The 20,317-nt window shown below is 40.5% G+C and overlaps 1 protein-coding gene across 2 annotated transcripts in view; it reads right to left on the reverse strand.

The window, feature by feature from the left end:
- Positions 1–2,066: 2,066 nt before the first annotated feature.
- The window catches only part of NECTIN3 (nectin cell adhesion molecule 3), a 606,022-nt gene continuing 587,771 nt past the window's right edge, over positions 2,067–20,317 (reverse strand). For both annotated transcript variants that reach the window (XM_063453186.1, XM_063453185.1), the window contains one exon: positions 2,067–2,627. In XM_063453186.1, the coding sequence (XP_063309256.1) occupies positions 2,083–2,627 (545 nt within the window). In that variant the 3' untranslated portion in view covers positions 2,067–2,082. The remainder of the gene's footprint in view (positions 2,628–20,317) is intronic.

Consider the following 20,317-nt stretch of genomic DNA (forward strand, 5'->3'; position numbering starts at 1 on the left):
AGGACAGGGAACAGGACAGGGAGCTCTTTCACACTACGCACACACACACACACACACAATGCATCCCTATACACACAGAAACACAACATGCTTCCCTTACACACAGAGAAACACACAATGCATCCATTACACACACACACACACAATGCAACCCTTACACATAAAGACAATGCATCCTTTGCACATATACACAGAAACACACAATGCATCCCTTACACACACACAACGCATCCCTTACATACACAGAAACACACTTTGCATCCCTTATGCATACAAACACAGATTCACACAATGCATCCCTTACACACAACAAGAAACATCCCTTGTACACAAACACACACTGCTTTCTATCCCTTACACAAAAACACACTGCTTCCACTACAAACAAACACATTGCATCACCTACACAAACTGGTATCCCAATAAACTACATTCCATAAGCACACACATTAGATCCTCTACAGTAACACATAACACATCCCCTACACACTCCACTCCCTGTGAGCGAACTCATGGGTGGAACATGTAGGTGGACTTATGGGTGGGCCTTATGGGCATACTCACCGTCAGGCCCTGGGGCCCAGACCTTGAGCTGTGTAAGGGGCCCCAAAAAATGGAGCGGTTCTTCCAGAACATTGAATTTTGTGACCACAGTTACAAACAGCCTCCAAAGATCCTGTTCTACACCAGACCAGTGGAGCCAGACTGCAGCCAGAGCCCATCACCATCCTCATCTGATTGTAAGTAGGCAATCTAGTATATTATTAGTGACACTAATCTCTAATCTCTAATCACTAATTCACACTATAGTCCCCAGAAACACTGCAGCTTAATATAGTGGTTCTGGTGTCTATAGTTTGTTCTTGCAGGCTTTTAAATGTAAACACACACTGTGTGCAGCACTGGCATTAGTTCATATGGCAGATCATATGGGTGGGGCATTGCGATGTCACTGGGGGGTGGGGCGGCAAATCTTTATTTTGCCTAGGGCGGCAAAAATCCCTGCACCGGTCCTGCATAGGTTGTTGTGATTATCTCAAACTCGCCAGGTCTCACAGAGAAAAATAATTGAATGGCATTGAGACTAGCATAGCAGTGTATCATCATCAAGGCTCATTCAAAGAAGGGTGGAGAAAGATTTTCTGCTTGCTTCCTCAATATGATAAAAACAAACAAACAAACATTCTCCATCGTGTCATGATTCTGTGATGAAAGCATGTTCCGTGTACTTTTATTCTCAATGGCATTCAGAATTCGGATGAATGAGACAATTTTCATCCAAAAAAACAATTTCTCCGAAAATGAATGCCAAAATCTACTAGACAGGAGAAAAAGGGTCACTTCTGAACAAGTAGCAGAGACACAGAGAAATAGCAACACAAACACGTATAATTAAAAAAAAATTATCGGCCATGATGCACTGGACTTCAAGTTAGACCATATTGCATGAATCCATTAGTGTGGGGATTTTGTCATTCATTCACCCAGGCTAAACAGCACAGCGAACAGTTGAAATAAGGAGTTCTTCATGGTGTTTCAAAGAGAGAAATGCTAAACTTACCTGTGATAAGAAACCAGAAGGACCCATATTGAATCACACCATAATATATCTATTACGCAAACGACGCAAAAGTTGTGTTGACTGAAGATTAGAGGCTACAAGAAATATCTTTTGAAGCCTCGTGATATTTCCTATACAATTTAGATTATAGTCATGTCATTAATATAGCTGTGAAATGTGACACACACACACACTAGAAACAAACAATTTGCAAGGTTTTATAATTTTATATTAATTATTCAATTGCAGTGAAACACTGGATAATTTTAGAATTGTTATTCATAAATTGATATAATTTAAAGAGTACTTCATAAACTATACATTTTCTACTTTAGGTAATTCAGTGTTTTATAGTCAAGATTTGGTCAGGTAAAGTGTTTTTATTTTCACTTCTAGATTATGGAAACTTTAATGATTAAAAAAATAATTAGATTAAAAAGTAATGATTAAAAAAAAACACAATAACAACTTAATTGAGAACACATTCTTATTTTTTTTTTTTTTAATCCTTCTAAGGGTTCTTAAACATACCACTCTCTTCTAGAGATAACTGACCCATCGATATGTGATACTAAATCATCTTCTGTATCATAGGTTGATACTTTAGACATAATTTTAATATTGTATGGATTCACTGGTCTGTCAATCTGTTCTTGACATCTGTTGTTCCATTCAGGATGTTCAACATTTTGAAGAACATCATTATAAAAAAGATTTGTTTTTCTCTCGTCTTGTTTCATAGTATTTGGATTATGATCAAGATTTTCAGGTTGGATAACATCAATCTGTGACTCTTTTTCCATATCTGATGGGGGAATATAGCTCTTTGTAAAGTAGTCACCACGAAATATTTGTTTTCGCCTATAGTAGAAGACTCCAAACAGCACAGTTGAAAAAATTAGAAAGAGACTCCCTCCTACTAAGCAGCCAAAAATTGTGCCAAAATGCCCCCCTTGTTTTGTTGCCATAGTTGAGGGTGGATGTTTCAACATTTTTGAAGATGTTGCCAAGTCTGTCAAGTCAAAAGCTGAGTGGGTCCGTGGAAGTAAAGTAGTAGCTGGGGGATCTGTTGGGAATAAGGTAGACAAAGAAAAGGAAAAAGGTTAGCGAATTATTCTAAAATTAAATAGCTGAAAAGACAGTTTGGAAATTAAAATATCACTCTTAGCAGGTTCAACATTCCTAGGTTTACAGTTGAGGTGGGTTTATAAAAATTGCTCTAACTATAAAACAGCGCACCAAAGTTGTCAATTGTATCATAACTGTGTGCTTGGAGAGGGCAAAACTTTATTCCAGCATTTGGCCTTGCATGTGCAAATTAGGTAGCTCGGCACTTCACTGTATACAATCTTATTTATAAGAGTCTGAAATTCTGACTTCTGTAAACTGACATCAGCTGTGGTATCGCTAATCAGTTTAAAGAGTGGATAATTGCATGTGCTGCTGCGAGTCATTATTTTATGTGATTCCGAATTCAGCTCATCACTTTATGGATAAACCATCTATATCTATATACTGCTTTAAAACACAAAACATAATTTTTGTTTCATTAATAAGATAGATATAACATTATGACCAATAATTAGCAGGGCATACATTATTTTTGTATTAAAACAACATTCATCATTCAAGACAGCACATGTATTCAATGTCCTCACAAAAATACACAAAAGTAAAGCCCCATGAAGGTCTGTTGTATCGGGGTAGATTCATTATTGTCCCATTTGTCTGAATTATACTATTAATCCACATCACCTTTATGTTGTCACATGATAATCATATTTAAAGGATTCCATATGTCACAGTAGATTTACTGTAGGGATACCTGCATTTCAGGGCTTGTTAAGAAAATAATGTGTGACTGTACCAAAAGAACAGGGATGATAAACAACTTTCCTGTGAAAGACCAGGATTATTATAAATAATTATTGAAATGTAATATATTGAAAATTGCACAATATTTGATTTCCTTTTGGTAATTATAAGGCATTTGATTTAATTAGTTAGCTACTTGCTATTGATTGCTGTTTAAATTAGCTATTGTTTGCAAATAAGCAGAGGCCTACCCAGGTGTTAAACATTCCTAGTGGGTGGTGATTTTAGGAGTATATAAGGGTTGTTGTCATTAGCTTGGCTAATATAGCTTGGTTGCCTCATCTAAGTGTTGCTTCTAAGTGTGTGTGGTTGGAGATAAACTGGAGGTAATCTGAGGTATTCAGGAGATAAATAAAAAGTTAAAATTTGTTTGATTTAAATTATTCACCTAATTGGAATGGCAGACTTAGTTCAGTGTAATAGTTGCTACGCATTTGTTTCACGTTCCACTTTTTGGAGGTTTGGTTGTTGTCTTATCTGTAGACGGTTCTCTATCTTGCAGCAGGAGATTGTATTTTTGAAGTCTGAGATTTGTAAATTATCTGGTAAACAAACTCAGGCTGAAACTGCTGCAAAGCCACTGCCGCAGAGACATAATAGGAATGGCAGATGGATCACTGTAGGATCTGGTAGACTTAGAGTTGTGGATAAAAGGCATATTGCACACTCTGTTGCTCTACATAATTAATTTTCTGCACTTTCAGAGTGTAATGGTGTTATGGAGACAGGCACTGAGGCTAGTGGTGTTGTGGAGAGAGGAACTGAGGCTAGTGGTGTTGTGGAGAGAGGCACTGAGGCTACTGGTGTTGTGGAGCGAGGAACTGCGGCTAGTGGTGTTGTGGAGAGAGGCACTGAGGCTAGTGGTGTTTTGGAGAGAGGCTTGGAGACTGGTGAGGCCTAATAGAAAGCAGTTGTTGTTGGGAGATTCCATCATAAGAGGTGTGGAGATGGACAATGGTGGTCTTGTGAGGTGTCTTCCCGGAGCTACTGTTCACAGAGACAGGAGACATATCTGTAATATTGTTAAGCGAGCAAAGCAGGAAGGGGAATTGGATGTACTTGTCCATCTAGGGACAAATGACTTGGCTTGCAATGAGGTTTCAGAGGTTAAGGACGTTTTTAGTGTTTTTGCCAATGATATACGGCAGGTTGCTTCCACACTGTCATTCTCTGAAGTTCTGCCTGTGCATAACACTCAGAACGACAGGCGGATGCGTATTAGGGACTTTAACTTATGGCTTGGTGAATGCTGTCAGGAGCAATGATTTGGCTTTATTTCTCATGGTAGCTCTGTTTGGAATGGAAATAAACTGTACAAAAAAGATGGTTTGCATCTTTCTCAAAAGGGAACAAATGTTCTCAGTGAGCAGTTCAGAGGTTTTGCTAGGATGTATTTAAACTAGGAGGGGGGTTGGGGCAAAAGGGTGATAAAACATCAATCCAATTGTCCCCCAAAACAAGGACAGAACGTGCTTGTAGCAAGTGTGCGAAAAAATTATAAGCTTAGAGTCATGTCTACAAATGCTCGCAGTTTAGGGAATAAGATCCATGAACTTGTGGCAATAATGGCAACTGATAGTGTAGATTTAGTCGCTGTTACTGAGACATGGTATAGTGAGAAAAATGACTGGGACATAGCAATACCATGGTACTCTTTATATAGAAAAGACAGGGAAGGCAGGAAAGGGGAAGGGGGGCACTGTATGTGAAGGATAGCATAAAATCTAGCCTAATAAAAGTTACGTTAGAATTTGGTAATCACACAGTAATTCGTGTAGGTGTGATTTATAGGCCCCCAGGACAAATTGAAGAGTTAGATAATCTACTAGTTGAGGAAATAGCTAAAATGACAATGAAGGGGGAAGTTATCATCATGGGTGACTTTAATCTTCCTGATGTGAATTGGAAAACAAAAATAGCTGCTTGTGCAAGGAGCACACATATTCTAAACTCCCTACTGCGATTGCCTCTAAAACAAGTCGTGGAGGCGCCAACTCGTAAAGAGGCCATACTAGATTTAGTGTTAACAATGGAGATTTGGTATCCGATATTACTGTAGGTGAAAGTTTAGGATCCAGTGATCATCAATCAGTGTGGTTTAATATAAGAACAGTGACTGAGTAACACCACACAAAAACAAAAGTTTTAGACTTTAGAAAAACAGACTTTTCTAAAATTAGAATATGTGTAAAGGAGTCATTATCAGACTGGAGCAATTTAACTGGCGTCCAAGAGAAATGGGATTATTTAAAAGCTGCACTACTGAAGGCAACAGTAAAAGCAAAAAATTCAAATAACCACTGTGGTACTCCGCAGATGTGGCCAAAATAGTATAAAACAAAAAGTTAGCATTTAGTAATTATAAAAAAAAAACAGAGTGAGGAAGACAGAATGATCTATAAGATTAGGCAGAAAGAGGCTAAGCAAGTTATAAGAGCTTCCAAATCACACACAGAAGAGAAAATAACACAGTCAGTAAAAATGGGGGACACAACTTTTTTTAGATACATAAATGAGAAAAGAAAAGTAAAACAAGGATTAGTTAGATTAAAAACAAAATAAGGAAGGTATGTAGAAGAGGATAAAGGCCTAGCTGACTGCCTCAATGAATATTTTTGTTCGGTATTTACAGATGAAAATGGAGAGGGACCTCAGTTAAGAAAAAGGATAAATGAGTAATTTATTACACATGAGTTTACAGAGGAAGAGGTTCTATTTCAACTGTCAAAAGTAAAGACAAATAAGTCAATGGGACCTGATGGAATACACCCAAAGCTATTAAAAGAGCTTAGTGGTGTACTAGCAAAACCATTAACAGATTTATTTAACCAATCATTGATAACAGGAGTAGTCCCAGAAGATTGAAAGTTGGCGAATCTTGTGCCCATTCACAAGAAAGGTAATAGGGAGGAATTGGGCAACTATAGGCCAGTAAGCCTTACTTCAGTAGTGGGGAAAGTGATGGAAACCATGTTAAAGGATAGGATTGTTGAACATCTAAAAACACATGGATTTCAAGATCAGAGACAACATGGGTTTACTTCAGGGAGATCATGCCAAACTAATCTTATTGATTTTTTTGATTGGGTAACTAAAATTATAGATCAGGGTGGTGCAGTAGACATTGCTTACCTAGATTTCAATAAGGCTTTTGACACTGTTGCACATAGAAGGCTTATCAATAAACTGCAATCTTTAAGTTTGGATTCCAATATTGTTGAATGGGTGAGGCAGTGGCTGAGTGACAGGCAACAGAGGGTTGTAGTCAATGGAGTATATTCGAAGCTTGGGCTTGTCACCAGTGGGATACCTCAGGGATCTGTACTTGGACCCATTCTCTTTAATATTTTTATTAGTGATATTGCTGAAGGTCTTGATGGTAAGGTATGTCTTTTTGCTGATGATACTAAGATATGTAACAGGGTTGATGTTCCAGGAGGGATAAGCCAAATGGCTAATGATTTAGGTAAACTAGAAAAATGGTCAGAGTTGTGGCAACTGAAATGTAATGTGGATAAGTGCAAGATAATGCACATTGGACGTAAAAACCCAAGGGCAGAGTACAGAATATTTGATAGAGTCCTAACCTCAACATCTGAGGGGTGATTATTTCTGGTGACTTAAAGGTAGAGGGGGTAGGTGTAATCCCAGGCTAGAAAGCTTCAGGAGCGCCAAGAAAGAGAGTTCTGCTTTAAGTAATGGTCTAAAATTATTTAATCGCGGGTATCATTAAAAATATGATCCCAAATGAAAAACAAATAAAACTTAATATACCACAACCACTATATACACTGGGGTGGGTCTATACCACAATATGTACTAGTAGTACTAGTGGTGCCACAGCTCTGCTGCCTGAGTGATGCTGTGCCGAGAAAAATCTCTAACCAGAGAGGCACAGACAAATGGCAGCTGAATGTGTCCCAGGCATCAAACTGTAGAAAAAAATAAATCTTAGGTATCAGCTAATGAAAAACAAAGTATCTCTGAGTGACTAAAGAGATATTGAGTTGCAAAGTAGTATGCTGGAGATCCTTTGTATCAGCCAAGTAACTGTATAGGGCTGGCAAAGTCAGCTGTTAAAGTAATAGCCCCTAGTGTTGAAGAAGCTGTAGTTCATCTGCTGAGGAAGAAAAAAGATTCTACACTGAACACTTGAAAACTAGTTGTTGCTAGCTCTAACATTGGTTAGGCAAATAGTAGACCCACTCCCCTAACCCAGTGGTCACATCAATCCGTGCTGGTTAAAATAAAGAAGAGAGTAAGGACCTAACGTACGTTTCGGCGCTATTAGAGCGCCTTTGTCAAAGGTGAACCGGGTTATGCACACCGCTCGGTTTAAATACCCAGACCGGCAGATCAGACAACCAATCATGGCGCTGGGCGTGTCTTGCCTCTTAGCGCCAAATTTCCGAATGACGTGTAGCCTATCATTCGTCAATGCGTCCGCCCACGTGGGTGTAAGTGGGGCGGGCACAAGGACTCGGGGAGGATGCCAATCATCGGCCAATTCATTGTGCTGAAAGAAGGCTCCTCCCACATATGGAAATTGCCCTGTGGCTAGCACTGTTCCTCGAAAAGCACCGTGCGTGGAATGCATTGTGCACAAAGACGGGATGCCCGTCTAGGGGAGCAATAATACCCACGGAATCAACAAAATAAATGTCATAGATGTGAACCCCTTATAATCGGTAGACTAGACAAAGCTGCCTAGATATACCTGTAATCCTGTACTGGGACTCCAGAGTGAATTGAGTGTATGGTCACACCTTATAGAGATATAGAAAAGGCTGTGAACCTTAAAGATATGAGGCTCCCATTATCATCATAAATATGTGAAATGGGATGCACAGTTTTAAAGTTACACAGGGCGCTACTATAAACTGTGATGTAGGGTGGACAGTATTACACTGTTGTAAAGAGCTCTGGTAAGATGCCATTGTGTGAATACAGAGCCCCTACTTCACACAGTATAGGAAGTGTCCTAATAGAGGGGGCGTGAATCTTACTTCTAACACAATGGGCCAGACAGGAAAAAGGGGTATGCTAGGAATGTTGGTCCATGTGGGATGGATAATGAACGGTCACTGCTGCTAAGTTAGATGGGTACCCGGTTAATCACCCTCTACGTGTACAGAAAGTGATATCTGTTAAGAGGAAGACATAAGTAAAAGACTGAACAACACATATCTATATACATATATACAGTGGTAAATCATCATGGTTCAATGAACGGAGTGAAGGTAAAACCCTCATTGAGGCCTTTGGGGGCTAGTGTGTCGAATTTATAAATCCAATAGCACTCCCTTCTTTTAAGGGTCTGATCTAAATCTCCACCTCTTTTACCCAGCTGAATTTTTTCTATTCCCGCAAACTTGATGCATTTTGGGGTGTCCATATGATTGGTTCTAATATGTCTGGCAACTGACGTGTCTCTATTAGAAGTTACAGAATGGACATGTTCCATAATGCGTCTCTTAAATGGGCGTATGGTTTTGCCCACATATTTCATGCCACACTTACACATGAGTAAGTAGATCATTCCCTGAGTATTGCAGTTAAAGAACTGTTTATGGGGATTTCGACAGAGTTGTTGTGGTTTGTAAGGGTTTTTGATCCTTTGCCGATATATGTACACGCAACACATCTCCCACATTGGTACGTGCCGTGTACAGTCATCCAGGTGGTGTTCGTCTTATTTGGTGTAGAGAGGTGACTGGGTACCAACATTTCTTTCATATTTTTTCCTCTTCTGGCTGTAATGGACACCTTAGTGGAAATGGTGTCCTTTAGATGTGGGTCTTGTGTTAATAACGACCAAAAGCGGCCCATCACCTTCTTTACCTCATTCCATCCGGCATCATAGCTTGCTACACATCTGATCTGTTTCTTGAGTCCAACTTAGGCTTATCAGTGAGCAGGTCTTCACGACTACAATTCAGTGCTCTCTGGTAGGCGTGTTTTAGACATCGATTTGGATAGCCTCTCTGTTTGAATCTACATCTCAGTTCGGTTGCTTTTTGTTTAAATTCCTCAATAGACAAACAATTCCTTCTTAGTCGGAGATATTGGCCCACCAGAATCCCTCTTTTGAGCGGGGTGGGATGGTGGCTCTCCCATCGTAGCATACTTTTAGTAGAAGTGGGCTTACGATATAGGGTGGTTTCAATCTCAAAGTCCTTAGTTATCCTGAATGTGCAGTCTAAAAAGTTAAGTGCCTGATCTCCAAACTGCATAGTAAATCTGAGATTGAGATTATTCCTGTTGAGTGTCTCTACAAAGGTTACAAAATGTGATTGAGTGTCTGTCCAAATGATAAGGATGTCGTCTATGTACCTTTTCCATAGAAAGATAGTCGGTAAAGTTGGTGTTAAGCTCAGTAAAGACCCTTTCACTCTCCCACCATCCAAGGTGCAGGTTGGCGTATGATGGGGAACACAATGTCCCCATCGCATTCCCCTGCACCTGATGGTAATATTTGCTTTGGAAAATGAAAAAATTGTGTGTGAGGATAAACCTCAGCAGGTCTAACACAAAAGTAGTGTGAGCATTGTGTTCAACACCCCTCTTCTTAAGAAAATATTCAATGTGATCCAAGCCACTCGAGTGTGGGATGGAGGAGTGTAAGGCCTCCACATCAAGACTGCATAGTGTCTTGGTACTGTGGTCACAGGTACTGTGACGGATGTTAGGCACTTCAAAGTGTCTTTAGTGTCTTTTAGGTACGATGGTAAATTATCTACAAATGGACGTAGAATTTTGTCCACATACATACTGCCCTTGCTAGTAAAGCTATTTGTACCTGAAACGATTGGTCTTGCTGTCAGGATTTCTTGTTGCTTATGAATTTTTGGAAGGCAGTAAAATGTGGAAATTGTCGGATTTTTAATGTAAATACCACCGTATTCCTCCTTCGAAAGTATACCTTTGTCAAAGGCTTGATCCAGCAGAGTCTTGTAGTCCCTCTGGTATCTCACAGACGGGTCTAGGGTCAATAACTTATAGGTATTTACATCGTGTAGGATAGTTTCGACCATATGTACATAGTGTTGCCTGTTTAGGAGGACAATGTTACCGCCTTTGTCTGCAGGCCCATTACTTAAAGCAGAACAACAGCTGCAGAACTCTCTTGGCGCTCCTGAAGCTTTCTAGCCTGGGATTACGCCTACCCCCTTTATTTTTGTATATATACAAGGGTTACCCCCTTTAGAGTTCTGCAGACACACTCTAGTTCCCCTTGTTGGGAACCCAGCACTCTGGTGCCTTCTGTTTCTATGTTTATCTATTATTAGAGGTTTTAGTACCCTTAGAGTGTGCGATCGCATTTACTTAACAATTACAGTGATAACTCATCATGACTAATTTTCTATCCCAGCTAAAAGAGTCCAATCAGTGGTGCACGGATATAGATTCAGTGTTCTCTGATAAGGACGTGACCTATTTACCTGAGCAAGATAACATTAATGCCAAGTTTAGAACCCTAATCAATCTCAGAGTTTGGAGATCAGGCACTTAACTTTTTAGACTGCACATTCAGGATAACTAAGGACTTTGAGATTGAAACCACCCTATATCGTAAGCCCACTTCTACTAATAGTATGCTACGATGGGAGAGCCATCATCCCACCCCGCTCAAAAGAGGGATTCCGGTGGGCCAATATCTCCGACTAAGAAGGAATTGTTCGTCTATTTAGGAATTTAAACAAAAAGCAACCGAACTGAGATGTAGATTCAAACAGAGGGGCTATCCAAATCGATGTCTAAAACACGCCTACCAGAGAGCACTGAATTGTAGTCGTGAAGACCTGCTCACTGATAAGCCTGAGTTGGACTCAAAGAAACAGATCAGATGTGTAGCAAGCTATGATGCCCGATGGAATGAGGTAAAGAAGGTGATGGGCCGCTTTTGGCCGTTATTAACACAAGACCCACATCTAAAGGACACCATTTCCACTAAGGTGTCCATTACAGCCAGAAGAGGAAAAAATATGAAAGAAATGTTGGTACCCAGTCACCTCTCTACACCAAATAAGACGAACACCACCTGGATGACTGTACACGGCACGTACCAATGTGGGAGATGTGTTGCGTGTACATATATCGGCAAAGGATCAAAAACCCTTACAAACCACAACAACTCTGTCGAAATCCCCATAAAACAGTTCTTTAACTGCAATACTCAGGGAATGATCTACTTACTCATGTGTAAGTGTGGCATGAAATATGTGGGCAAAACCATACGCCCATTTAAGAGACGCATTATGGAACATGTCCATTCTGTAACTTCTAATAGAGACACGTCAGTTGCCAGACATATTAGAACCAATCATATGGACACCCCAAAATGCATCAAGTTTGCGGGAATAGAAAAAATTCAGCTGGGTAAAAGAGGTGGAGATTTAGATCAGACCCTTAAAAGAAGGGAGTGCTATTGGATTTATAAATTCGACACACTAGCCCCCAAAGGCCTCAATGAGGGTTTTACCTTCACTCCGTTCATTGAACCATGATGATTTACCACTGTATATATGTATATAGATATGTGTTGTTCAGTCTTTTACTTATGTCTTCCTCTTAACAGATATCACTTTCTGTACACGTAGAGGGTGATTAACCGGGTACCCATCTAACTTAGCAGCAGTGACCGTTCATTATCCATCCCGCATGGACCAACATTCCTAGCATACCCCTTTTTCCTGTCTGGCCCATTGTGTTAGAAGTAAGATTCACGCCCCCTCTATTAGGACACTTCCTATACTGTGTGAAGTAGGGGCTCTGTATTCACACAATGGCATCTTACCAGAGCTCTTTACAACAGTGTAATACTGTCCACCCTACATCACAGTTTATAGTAGCGCCCTGTGTAACTTTAAAACTGTGCATCCCATTTCACATATTTATGATGATAATGGGAGCCTCATATCTTTAAGGTTCACAGCCTTTTCTATATCTCTATAAGGTGTGACCATACACTCAATTCACTCTGGAGTCCCAGTACAGGATTACAGGTATATCTAGGCAGCTTTGTCTAGTCTACCGATTATAAGGGGTTCACATCTATGACATTTATTTTGTTGATTCCGTGGGTATTATTGCTCCCCTAGACTGGCATCCCATCTTTGTGCACAATGCATTCCACGCACGGTGCTTTTCGAGGAACAGTGCTAGCCACAGGGCAATTTCCATATGTGGGAGGAGCCTTCTTTCGGCACAATGAATTGGCATCCTCCCCGAGTCCTTGTGCCCGCCCCACTTACACCCACGTGGGCGGACGCATTGACGAATGACAGGCTACACGTCATTCGGAAATTTGGCGCTAAGAGGCAAGACACGCCCAGCGCCATGATTGGTTGTCTGATCTGCCGGTCTGGGTATTTAAACCGAGCGGTGTGCATAACCCGGTTCACCTTTGACAAAGGCGCTCTAATAGCGCCGAAACGTACGTTAGGTCCTTACTCTCTTCTTTATTTTAACCAGCACGGATTGATGTGACCACTGGGTTAGGGGAGTGGGTCTACTATTTGCCTAACCAATGTTAGCCACAACTAGTTTTCAAGTGTTCAGTGTAGAATCTTTTTTCTTCCTCAGCAGATGAACTACAGCTTCTTCAACACTAGGGGCAATTACTTTAACAGCTGACTTTGCCAGCCCTATACAGTTACTTGGCTGATACAAAGGATCTCCAGCATACTACTTTGCAACTAAATATCTCTTTAGTCACTCAGAGATACTTTGTTTTTCATTAGCTGATACCTAAGATTTATTTTTTTCTACAGTTTGATGCCTGGGACACATTCAGCTGCCATTTGTCTGTGCCTCTCTGGTTAGAGATTTTTCTCGGCACAGCATCACTCAGGCAGCAGAGCTGTGGCACCAGTTACACTTTATACACTTTATACTACTAGTACATATTGTGGTATAGACCCACCCCAGTGTATATAGTGGTTGTGGTATATTAAGTTTTATTTGTTTATTTATTTTTCATTTGGGATCATATTTTTAATGATACCCGCGATTAAATAATTTTAGACCATTACTTAAAGCAGAACAACAGCTGCAGAACTCTCTTTCTTGGCGCTCCTGAAGCTTTCTAGCCTGGGATTACGCCTACCCCCTTTATTTTTGTATATATACAAGGGTTACCCCCTTTAGAGTTCTGCAGGCACACTCTAGTTCCCCTTGTTGGGAACCCAGAACTCTGGTGCCTTCTGTTTCTGACTTAAAGGTAGGCAGACAATGTAATAGAGCAGCAGGAAATGCTAGCAGAATGCTTGGTTGTATAGAGAGCGGTATTAGCAGTAGAAAGAGGGAAGTGCTCATGCCATTGTACAGAACACTGGTGAGACCTCACTTGGAGTATTGTACGCAGTACTGGAGACCGTATCTTCAGAATGATATTGATACCTTAGAGAGAGTTCAGAGAAGGGCTACTAAACTGGTTCATGGATTGCAGGAAAAAACTTACCAGGAAAGGTTAAAGGATCTTAACATGTATAGCTTGGAGGAAAGACGAGACAGGGGGGATATGATAGAAACATTTAAATACATAAAGGGAATCAACACAGTAAAGGAGGAGACTATATTTAAAAGAAGAAAAACTACCACAACAAGAGGACATAGTCTTAAATTAGAGGGACAGAGGTTTAAAAATAATATCAGGAAGTATTACTTTACTGAGAGGGTAGTGGATGCATGGAATAGCCTTCCAGCTGAAGTGGTAGTGGTTAACACAGTAAAGGAGTTCAAGCATGCGTGGGATAGGCATAAGGCTATCCTAACTATAAGATAAGGCCAGGGACTAATGAAAGTATTTAGAAAATTGGGCAGACTAGATGGGCCTAATGGTTCTTATCTGCCGTCACATTCTATGTTTCTATGTTCCGTTTCTCTTTATTCCTTTGACCTCGGCTTGTACCATAACAATTCTCTGCTTGTATAGCCCGACCATTCTAAGGACCGGTATTACAAGTTTCTCTCTCTGTGTTCTCTCTCTTTGTGGTCTGTCTGTGTTTTGGTTTCGGAATCCATGACAGCTTTGCCCGGGACGCAGATGACTGAGTACTACCCCCGGATAAGTTTACCCCAACTATTCCCCCTTTTCACAGCAAAAAGTATGCACTTGTTCATAATTTGAATTGATGAGCTGCTTATACTTAAAAATATATGTGGCATTTGAGAGGTAATTTGCAGTCCTGAGCTGCTAAAATGAGACTTGGGCCCAGCATCCACTTTGGAAAAATATGGAAGTGGTGTGTCTCCAATGTGCCCCTTCAACATCCACGTACAGTGGATGTATCCTGGTTTTGAGCTGCCCTAGGCAGGACAAAACTCAGGCGCCCCCCTTCCCCCCGCCCCGTCTTCTAAATACACACACACACATTCACTGACAGATACGCATACATTAGCTAACAGAAACCCACACACTCACTAACAGACACACACACACCCACTAACAGACACACACACACACACTAACAGACACACACACACTCACTAGCAGACATACACACACACACACTCTAACAGACACACTCACACTCACTGACATACACACACACACACTCACACACTAACAGACACACTCACACTCACTAACAGACATACACACTCACACACTAACAGACTAACACATACACACACTAACAGACGCACTCACACTAACAGACTGACATACACACACTCACACACTAACATACACACTCACTAACAGACATAGACACACTCACACACTAACATACACACTCACTAACAGACATACACACACACTCACACACTAACAGACTGACACACACACTAAAATACACACTCACACTCACTAACAGACACACTCACACTCACTAACAAACATACACACATTAACAGACTGACACACACACACACTAACAGACACACTCACACTCACTAACATACACACACAGACACACTCACACTCACAGACACACACTCACACACTAACAGACTGACACACACACTAACAGACACACTCACTAACAGACAGATATATACACACACACACACTCACTAACACACACACACACACACTCACAAACTGAAACACACACTAAAAGACACACTCACACTCACTAACAGACAGACATATACACACACACTCACATTAACACATTTTTTTTTAATTTACCCCCCAGCCCTTTGGGAATTAAGGGGAAGGGGGTTTCTCTATCTCCCTGGGGTCTAGCTGGGCTGGTTGCAGGGCGGGCGGCGCTGGCGGCTGGCGGCTGGCGAGGGAGCACTTCCTCTGAGCTGTCTGCTCAGCTCCCTCGCGCGCCGCAGAGTGAGGCTGGGAGCCGGAATATGACATCATATTCCGACTCCCAGCCTCACTCTGTGGCACACGAGGGAACTGAGCAGACAGCCCAGGAGGAGCTCTCCCTCGCCAGCCGCCCGCCAGCCCAGCATGTCAGTTAGCTTGTTTGCCCCGCGGCTAAAATGTCCCTGTCCACATAACCCTGAGAAAGGTACACATGGGGGTATCGTTGCACTAAGATGACATAGCTGAGCAACATATTAGGTATTATACTGCCGTAGAACCAGGGCTGTGGAGTCGGAGTTGAGGAGTCGGAGGAAATTTTGGGTACCTGGAGTTGGAGTCGGTGCATTGTTTGCCGACTCAGACTCCGACTCCTACTAAATTTAGATTGGAATTAAAAAAAGCAAGTTTAAATGTCCCAATTCACAAAAAGTTATAATTAATGACTTCTCTACTGTAAGAATAAAGATCAATGCATGCTTTTCATGTGCTTCACTATATGGCATGCAACGCACAATTATGAGCGGCAATACTTATAATTTCCATAGTGTTGTGTTCTGCTGTACAGGGAACGCAGCGCCCATGGGTAACCTAGCCTCTCGACTGATAAGGGATTAAGTAAATATGTTTTTTGCAGGACTAGAGACACTTGTATAATTGAAGGGAATGGAGGATCAATAGTTCAAGACTGAAGCTGTAAACCATTTGAAAAACTGCTGTCATTCAGCTAAGGCTATACAAACTTGTAAACTCTGATTGTTAGCTTAACCCCTTAAGGACCAAACATCTGGAATAAAAGGGAATCATGACATGTCACACATGTCATGTGTCCTTAAGGGGTTAAACTTTAAACATGACTATAGGATTCTACTAGGGAAATCATGTTTTATAATAAATGCCCCTTCCTGGATCCTCCCACTGCCCTATATTCAGCAGCAGATCAGCAATTCAGCACACAAAAAGGAGAAGGCAGCAGCTTCTGCCCAACTATCTCTCTCTGCTAGAAGAGCTTAGAAGAACTTGGTGGAACAACTTCTTGGATTCAACTGTGTTTATATTTATTTTAAAACCTGCATGCCTGCTTGTCTGTATGAGGGAAGACATGTGTACATGTTTCTGGAAGAAACTGTCTATCCTAGGTTTGTAAGTGTATTTATATGCTAAAAAGTAGTCTCTGTGTTGTGTGTGTGTGTACAGTACATGTCTGTGCATGTTTTTTTTACATAGGACAAATCATGGCTTGGTTTAGTGCTGGGAAATATAGCTTATTTGTTTGTATAAAGCCATGTAAGTACAACTTACAAGATTGTGGATGTTGATATTAAAAATCTAATTATATGCCAGTTAGTAATTAGTATAACATATTTTATATTTGAGGAAAAGAGGCACCCTAAATAATGTCAAAAAGACTGTATACAACAAACACGACAAAGTCTACTGTTTATGAACACTTTGCATTATCAAGTGATGGAAAACATTACGTGTGCCAATGTATTAGAAAAGATGATGATGGTGAAAAACAATGTGATGCAAAAATTAGCAGTTTCAGTGGGTCTGATAAAAATGCACCTACAAGAACAGCAAATTTGAAAAGACACTTACAGCGTTTTCATCCCAAAGTGTTAGAAGCCGTGAATGAGAAAGATATCAATGAAAACATTGCATCTACTTCTGTGACAAAAACGTTCAGAAATCTACTGGAGAACAATTACAAATAAGAAAATTCTTTATATCTGACAAAGTTACCATAAGGATGACACCAGAAAAATTCAAACACCACATTATTGAAATGGTAGTTTACCACTATCCTTCTTTTCACAAGCAGCCTTTTTAGGCCTAAATGGAGAAATGGCAAAAAAACTTGGCGTTTCTCTGGAAAGAGAAAGTATAAGGAAACTTATAATTGAGGAGGCCAAATGTAAAAAGGAAGAACTACAGAAAGTTCTGAAAGGACGTTTTGTCTTCCTTAAAATGGATGCATGCACACATTACAGAGTCAATTATTTCGCTATTAATGTTAGATTTGTGAATGAAAATAACAAAACAATAACACAAACCCACAGATTAATGGACACTCAGGCACATCACACCAGTGATTACCTTCAGAAGTTAGTGGAGGGTGTTCTAGAAGATTTTGAAATTAAAAAGGAACAGATTTTATGTGTGGTGACAGATAACGCTTCTAAGATGTTGAGCACAATTGAGAAGATGAACGCAGATGAAGAAGGGAACAAACAGATATTAGAGTTAGAGGAAGACAGTTCAGCAAGTATGGGGGAAAGTTGGGGAAAGTTTAGAAACTGAAGAGAATGCTGACATTTTTTTAGACAACTTTGTTGAAGAAGCATGGAAGCTTGCTACTATTCATCATATGCGATGTGCTGTTCATACACTGCAACTTGCCATAAGAGATGGAATAAAAGATCGCCATGCAGCTACACTAATTGGCAAATTACGGCAAGTAACTGTGTCAGCCAAGGCCCTGAAAACAGATGCAATTTTGAAAAGACGTGCAGGAAAAGGAGCCATTTTGGATCAAACAACTCGCTGGGGAAGCACTTATTAATGGTGAAGCGTTTGCTTGACCTTAAAGACTTCATAGAAGAAATGGACAATGAAAATCTTGCATTAACTGGAAGCCAGTGGACACAAACAAAAGAGCTGGAGAACCTTCTTTCTCACCCCTTCACTGTCACCAAGAGTTTGCAATGTGACAATCTAACCCCGGGTAAATTCCTCTTGGAATGGAAGATCCTGTTATATCACCTGAACAAAAATGGGGGGTTATTAGCTGAGGGCATTGCATCTTCAATGATGAAAAGAGAGAGTCTTTTGCTGGAAAATGGAATCTTGTTAGCGGCTATTTATGTCGACCCAATGAGCCGACTTTTGTTGAACAGTGAACAGACTCCTACTGGGAAAAAGGCCCTCTATGATGTAGCAGTTCGCATGAAGGGATTACGACCTGAAATACCTCCACTGGATGGAGTTCTTTTAACCCTTTAAGGACACATGACATGTGTGACACGTCATGATTCCCTTTTATTCCAGAAGTTTGGTCCTTAAGCAATAGTGGTAAATCAGGATCATCTTCTTCAAACGAAGAATTAGATTTTGATTCATTCTTAGACAAAATGGAAGGTTCTAAAAGAAAGCAAAGTCGCATAAGCGTTACAGAACCAGTAAATGTCCAAATAAAAAAATTCCAACAGGAGTTTTATGAAGCACTAAAAGAAGTTGAAAAGTATGATCGCTCATCAAAACGTACTGTTGAAGAAGCCATCCTTGTTTATCCAGAGATCGTTAGTGATGTAGCCAGAATAGTTACTGCAATGCCACCCACCCAAGTCAGTGTCAAAAGATTATTTTCAGCCCTAAAAATAATAAAGTCTGACTTAAGAGCCTCTATGAAAGAGGATCTGACAGAGGCAATTCTCTTCCTTAGAACTCTACATTGAATTGATTTGCATTTGCTAAGACTATAACTACATTTCAAGATTAATATAAACCATTTCTAGGTTTTACAAATTTTGTTTTTGGTTCATATAGATAAGCTTTGTTTTTGTTGTAAAACTGTGGTAATGACATGTATGTTGCCTTTCTTTCCTTCAAGGAATGTATAAAATACATTTGCATATTGTGGCAAAACCAACCTCGCCACTATGAACTGGAGAAGCCTGGTTCCCAGCCTGCTGCCTTTGGACTATGGCCCTGGGAGATTGGGCCCTTTAAAAAAAAAAAAAAACATATTCGGCCCTAACAGAGTGCCTGTCACTCATTCTGGCCCTTTAAATACAGTGGGGTCATTCGGTACTTGCCCTGTGTGAGCGGTGATACCCCAGATAGCTATGCCATGGAGCCCATTCATATAATGAAAAACTATGGGAAAGACTTTAGCTCCATGGCAATTGAACTGTGTGAATAGGATCTGAGCGCTATTCGGTAGTTTTGTGCGCTCAGATTCCAGCTATCTGGAGATATGTGAAATGTATGTGTGTTATGTGTAAAAAGTGTCTTTGTGTATTTTAAAGTGTTTTACTGTCTTTGTGTCCCCATGTGCATAATGGAGTCTGGTCTCTGTCCTGGGAGGTAATTGGATTACTTCTCAATTGTCTCCAGGAGAGAGGGCTCTGTAAAACCGGTCTGAGCCGGAAAGCCATGCTGGCAGGGTTTTTTAAAAGATACTTTACTAACTTTTGAACCCCTGGTCTGATTCATGCCATTTTTTAATATGTTGTTCCCCTGAATGGATTGATTGTGGATATGTATTTTTATGTGAATGTGATGTATGGTTTTAGAGTTATGAAAGTTGGGTAGAAAGTATGTTTTAACTGTATGTGTAATTGAGTTTCCTCTCAGGATAAGGGGAGGGAATATGTGGTATGTAACTGTGATGTGATTGGCTGTTTTATACCTCCCTGTGGGCGGACCTGTATTTGCAACAACTGTAATAAAAACCTGTCTGGGTGTGCCAGCACCTCAGATTCTGCTTGACCCTCAAAACGAAGTGTCATCTCGTTATTGGGGGAATTGGATTGTATGCTGACTGCCAGGAGTGTAAGCGGATTGTATGCTTTTCCTGTTCAGCTATTCCAGGGTTCGTGTGTTTCCAGTTC

This window comes from Pelobates fuscus, chromosome 1, assembly GCF_036172605.1.
Source record: "Pelobates fuscus isolate aPelFus1 chromosome 1, aPelFus1.pri, whole genome shotgun sequence".
Classification (NCBI taxonomy): domain Eukaryota; kingdom Metazoa; phylum Chordata; class Amphibia; order Anura; family Pelobatidae; genus Pelobates; species Pelobates fuscus.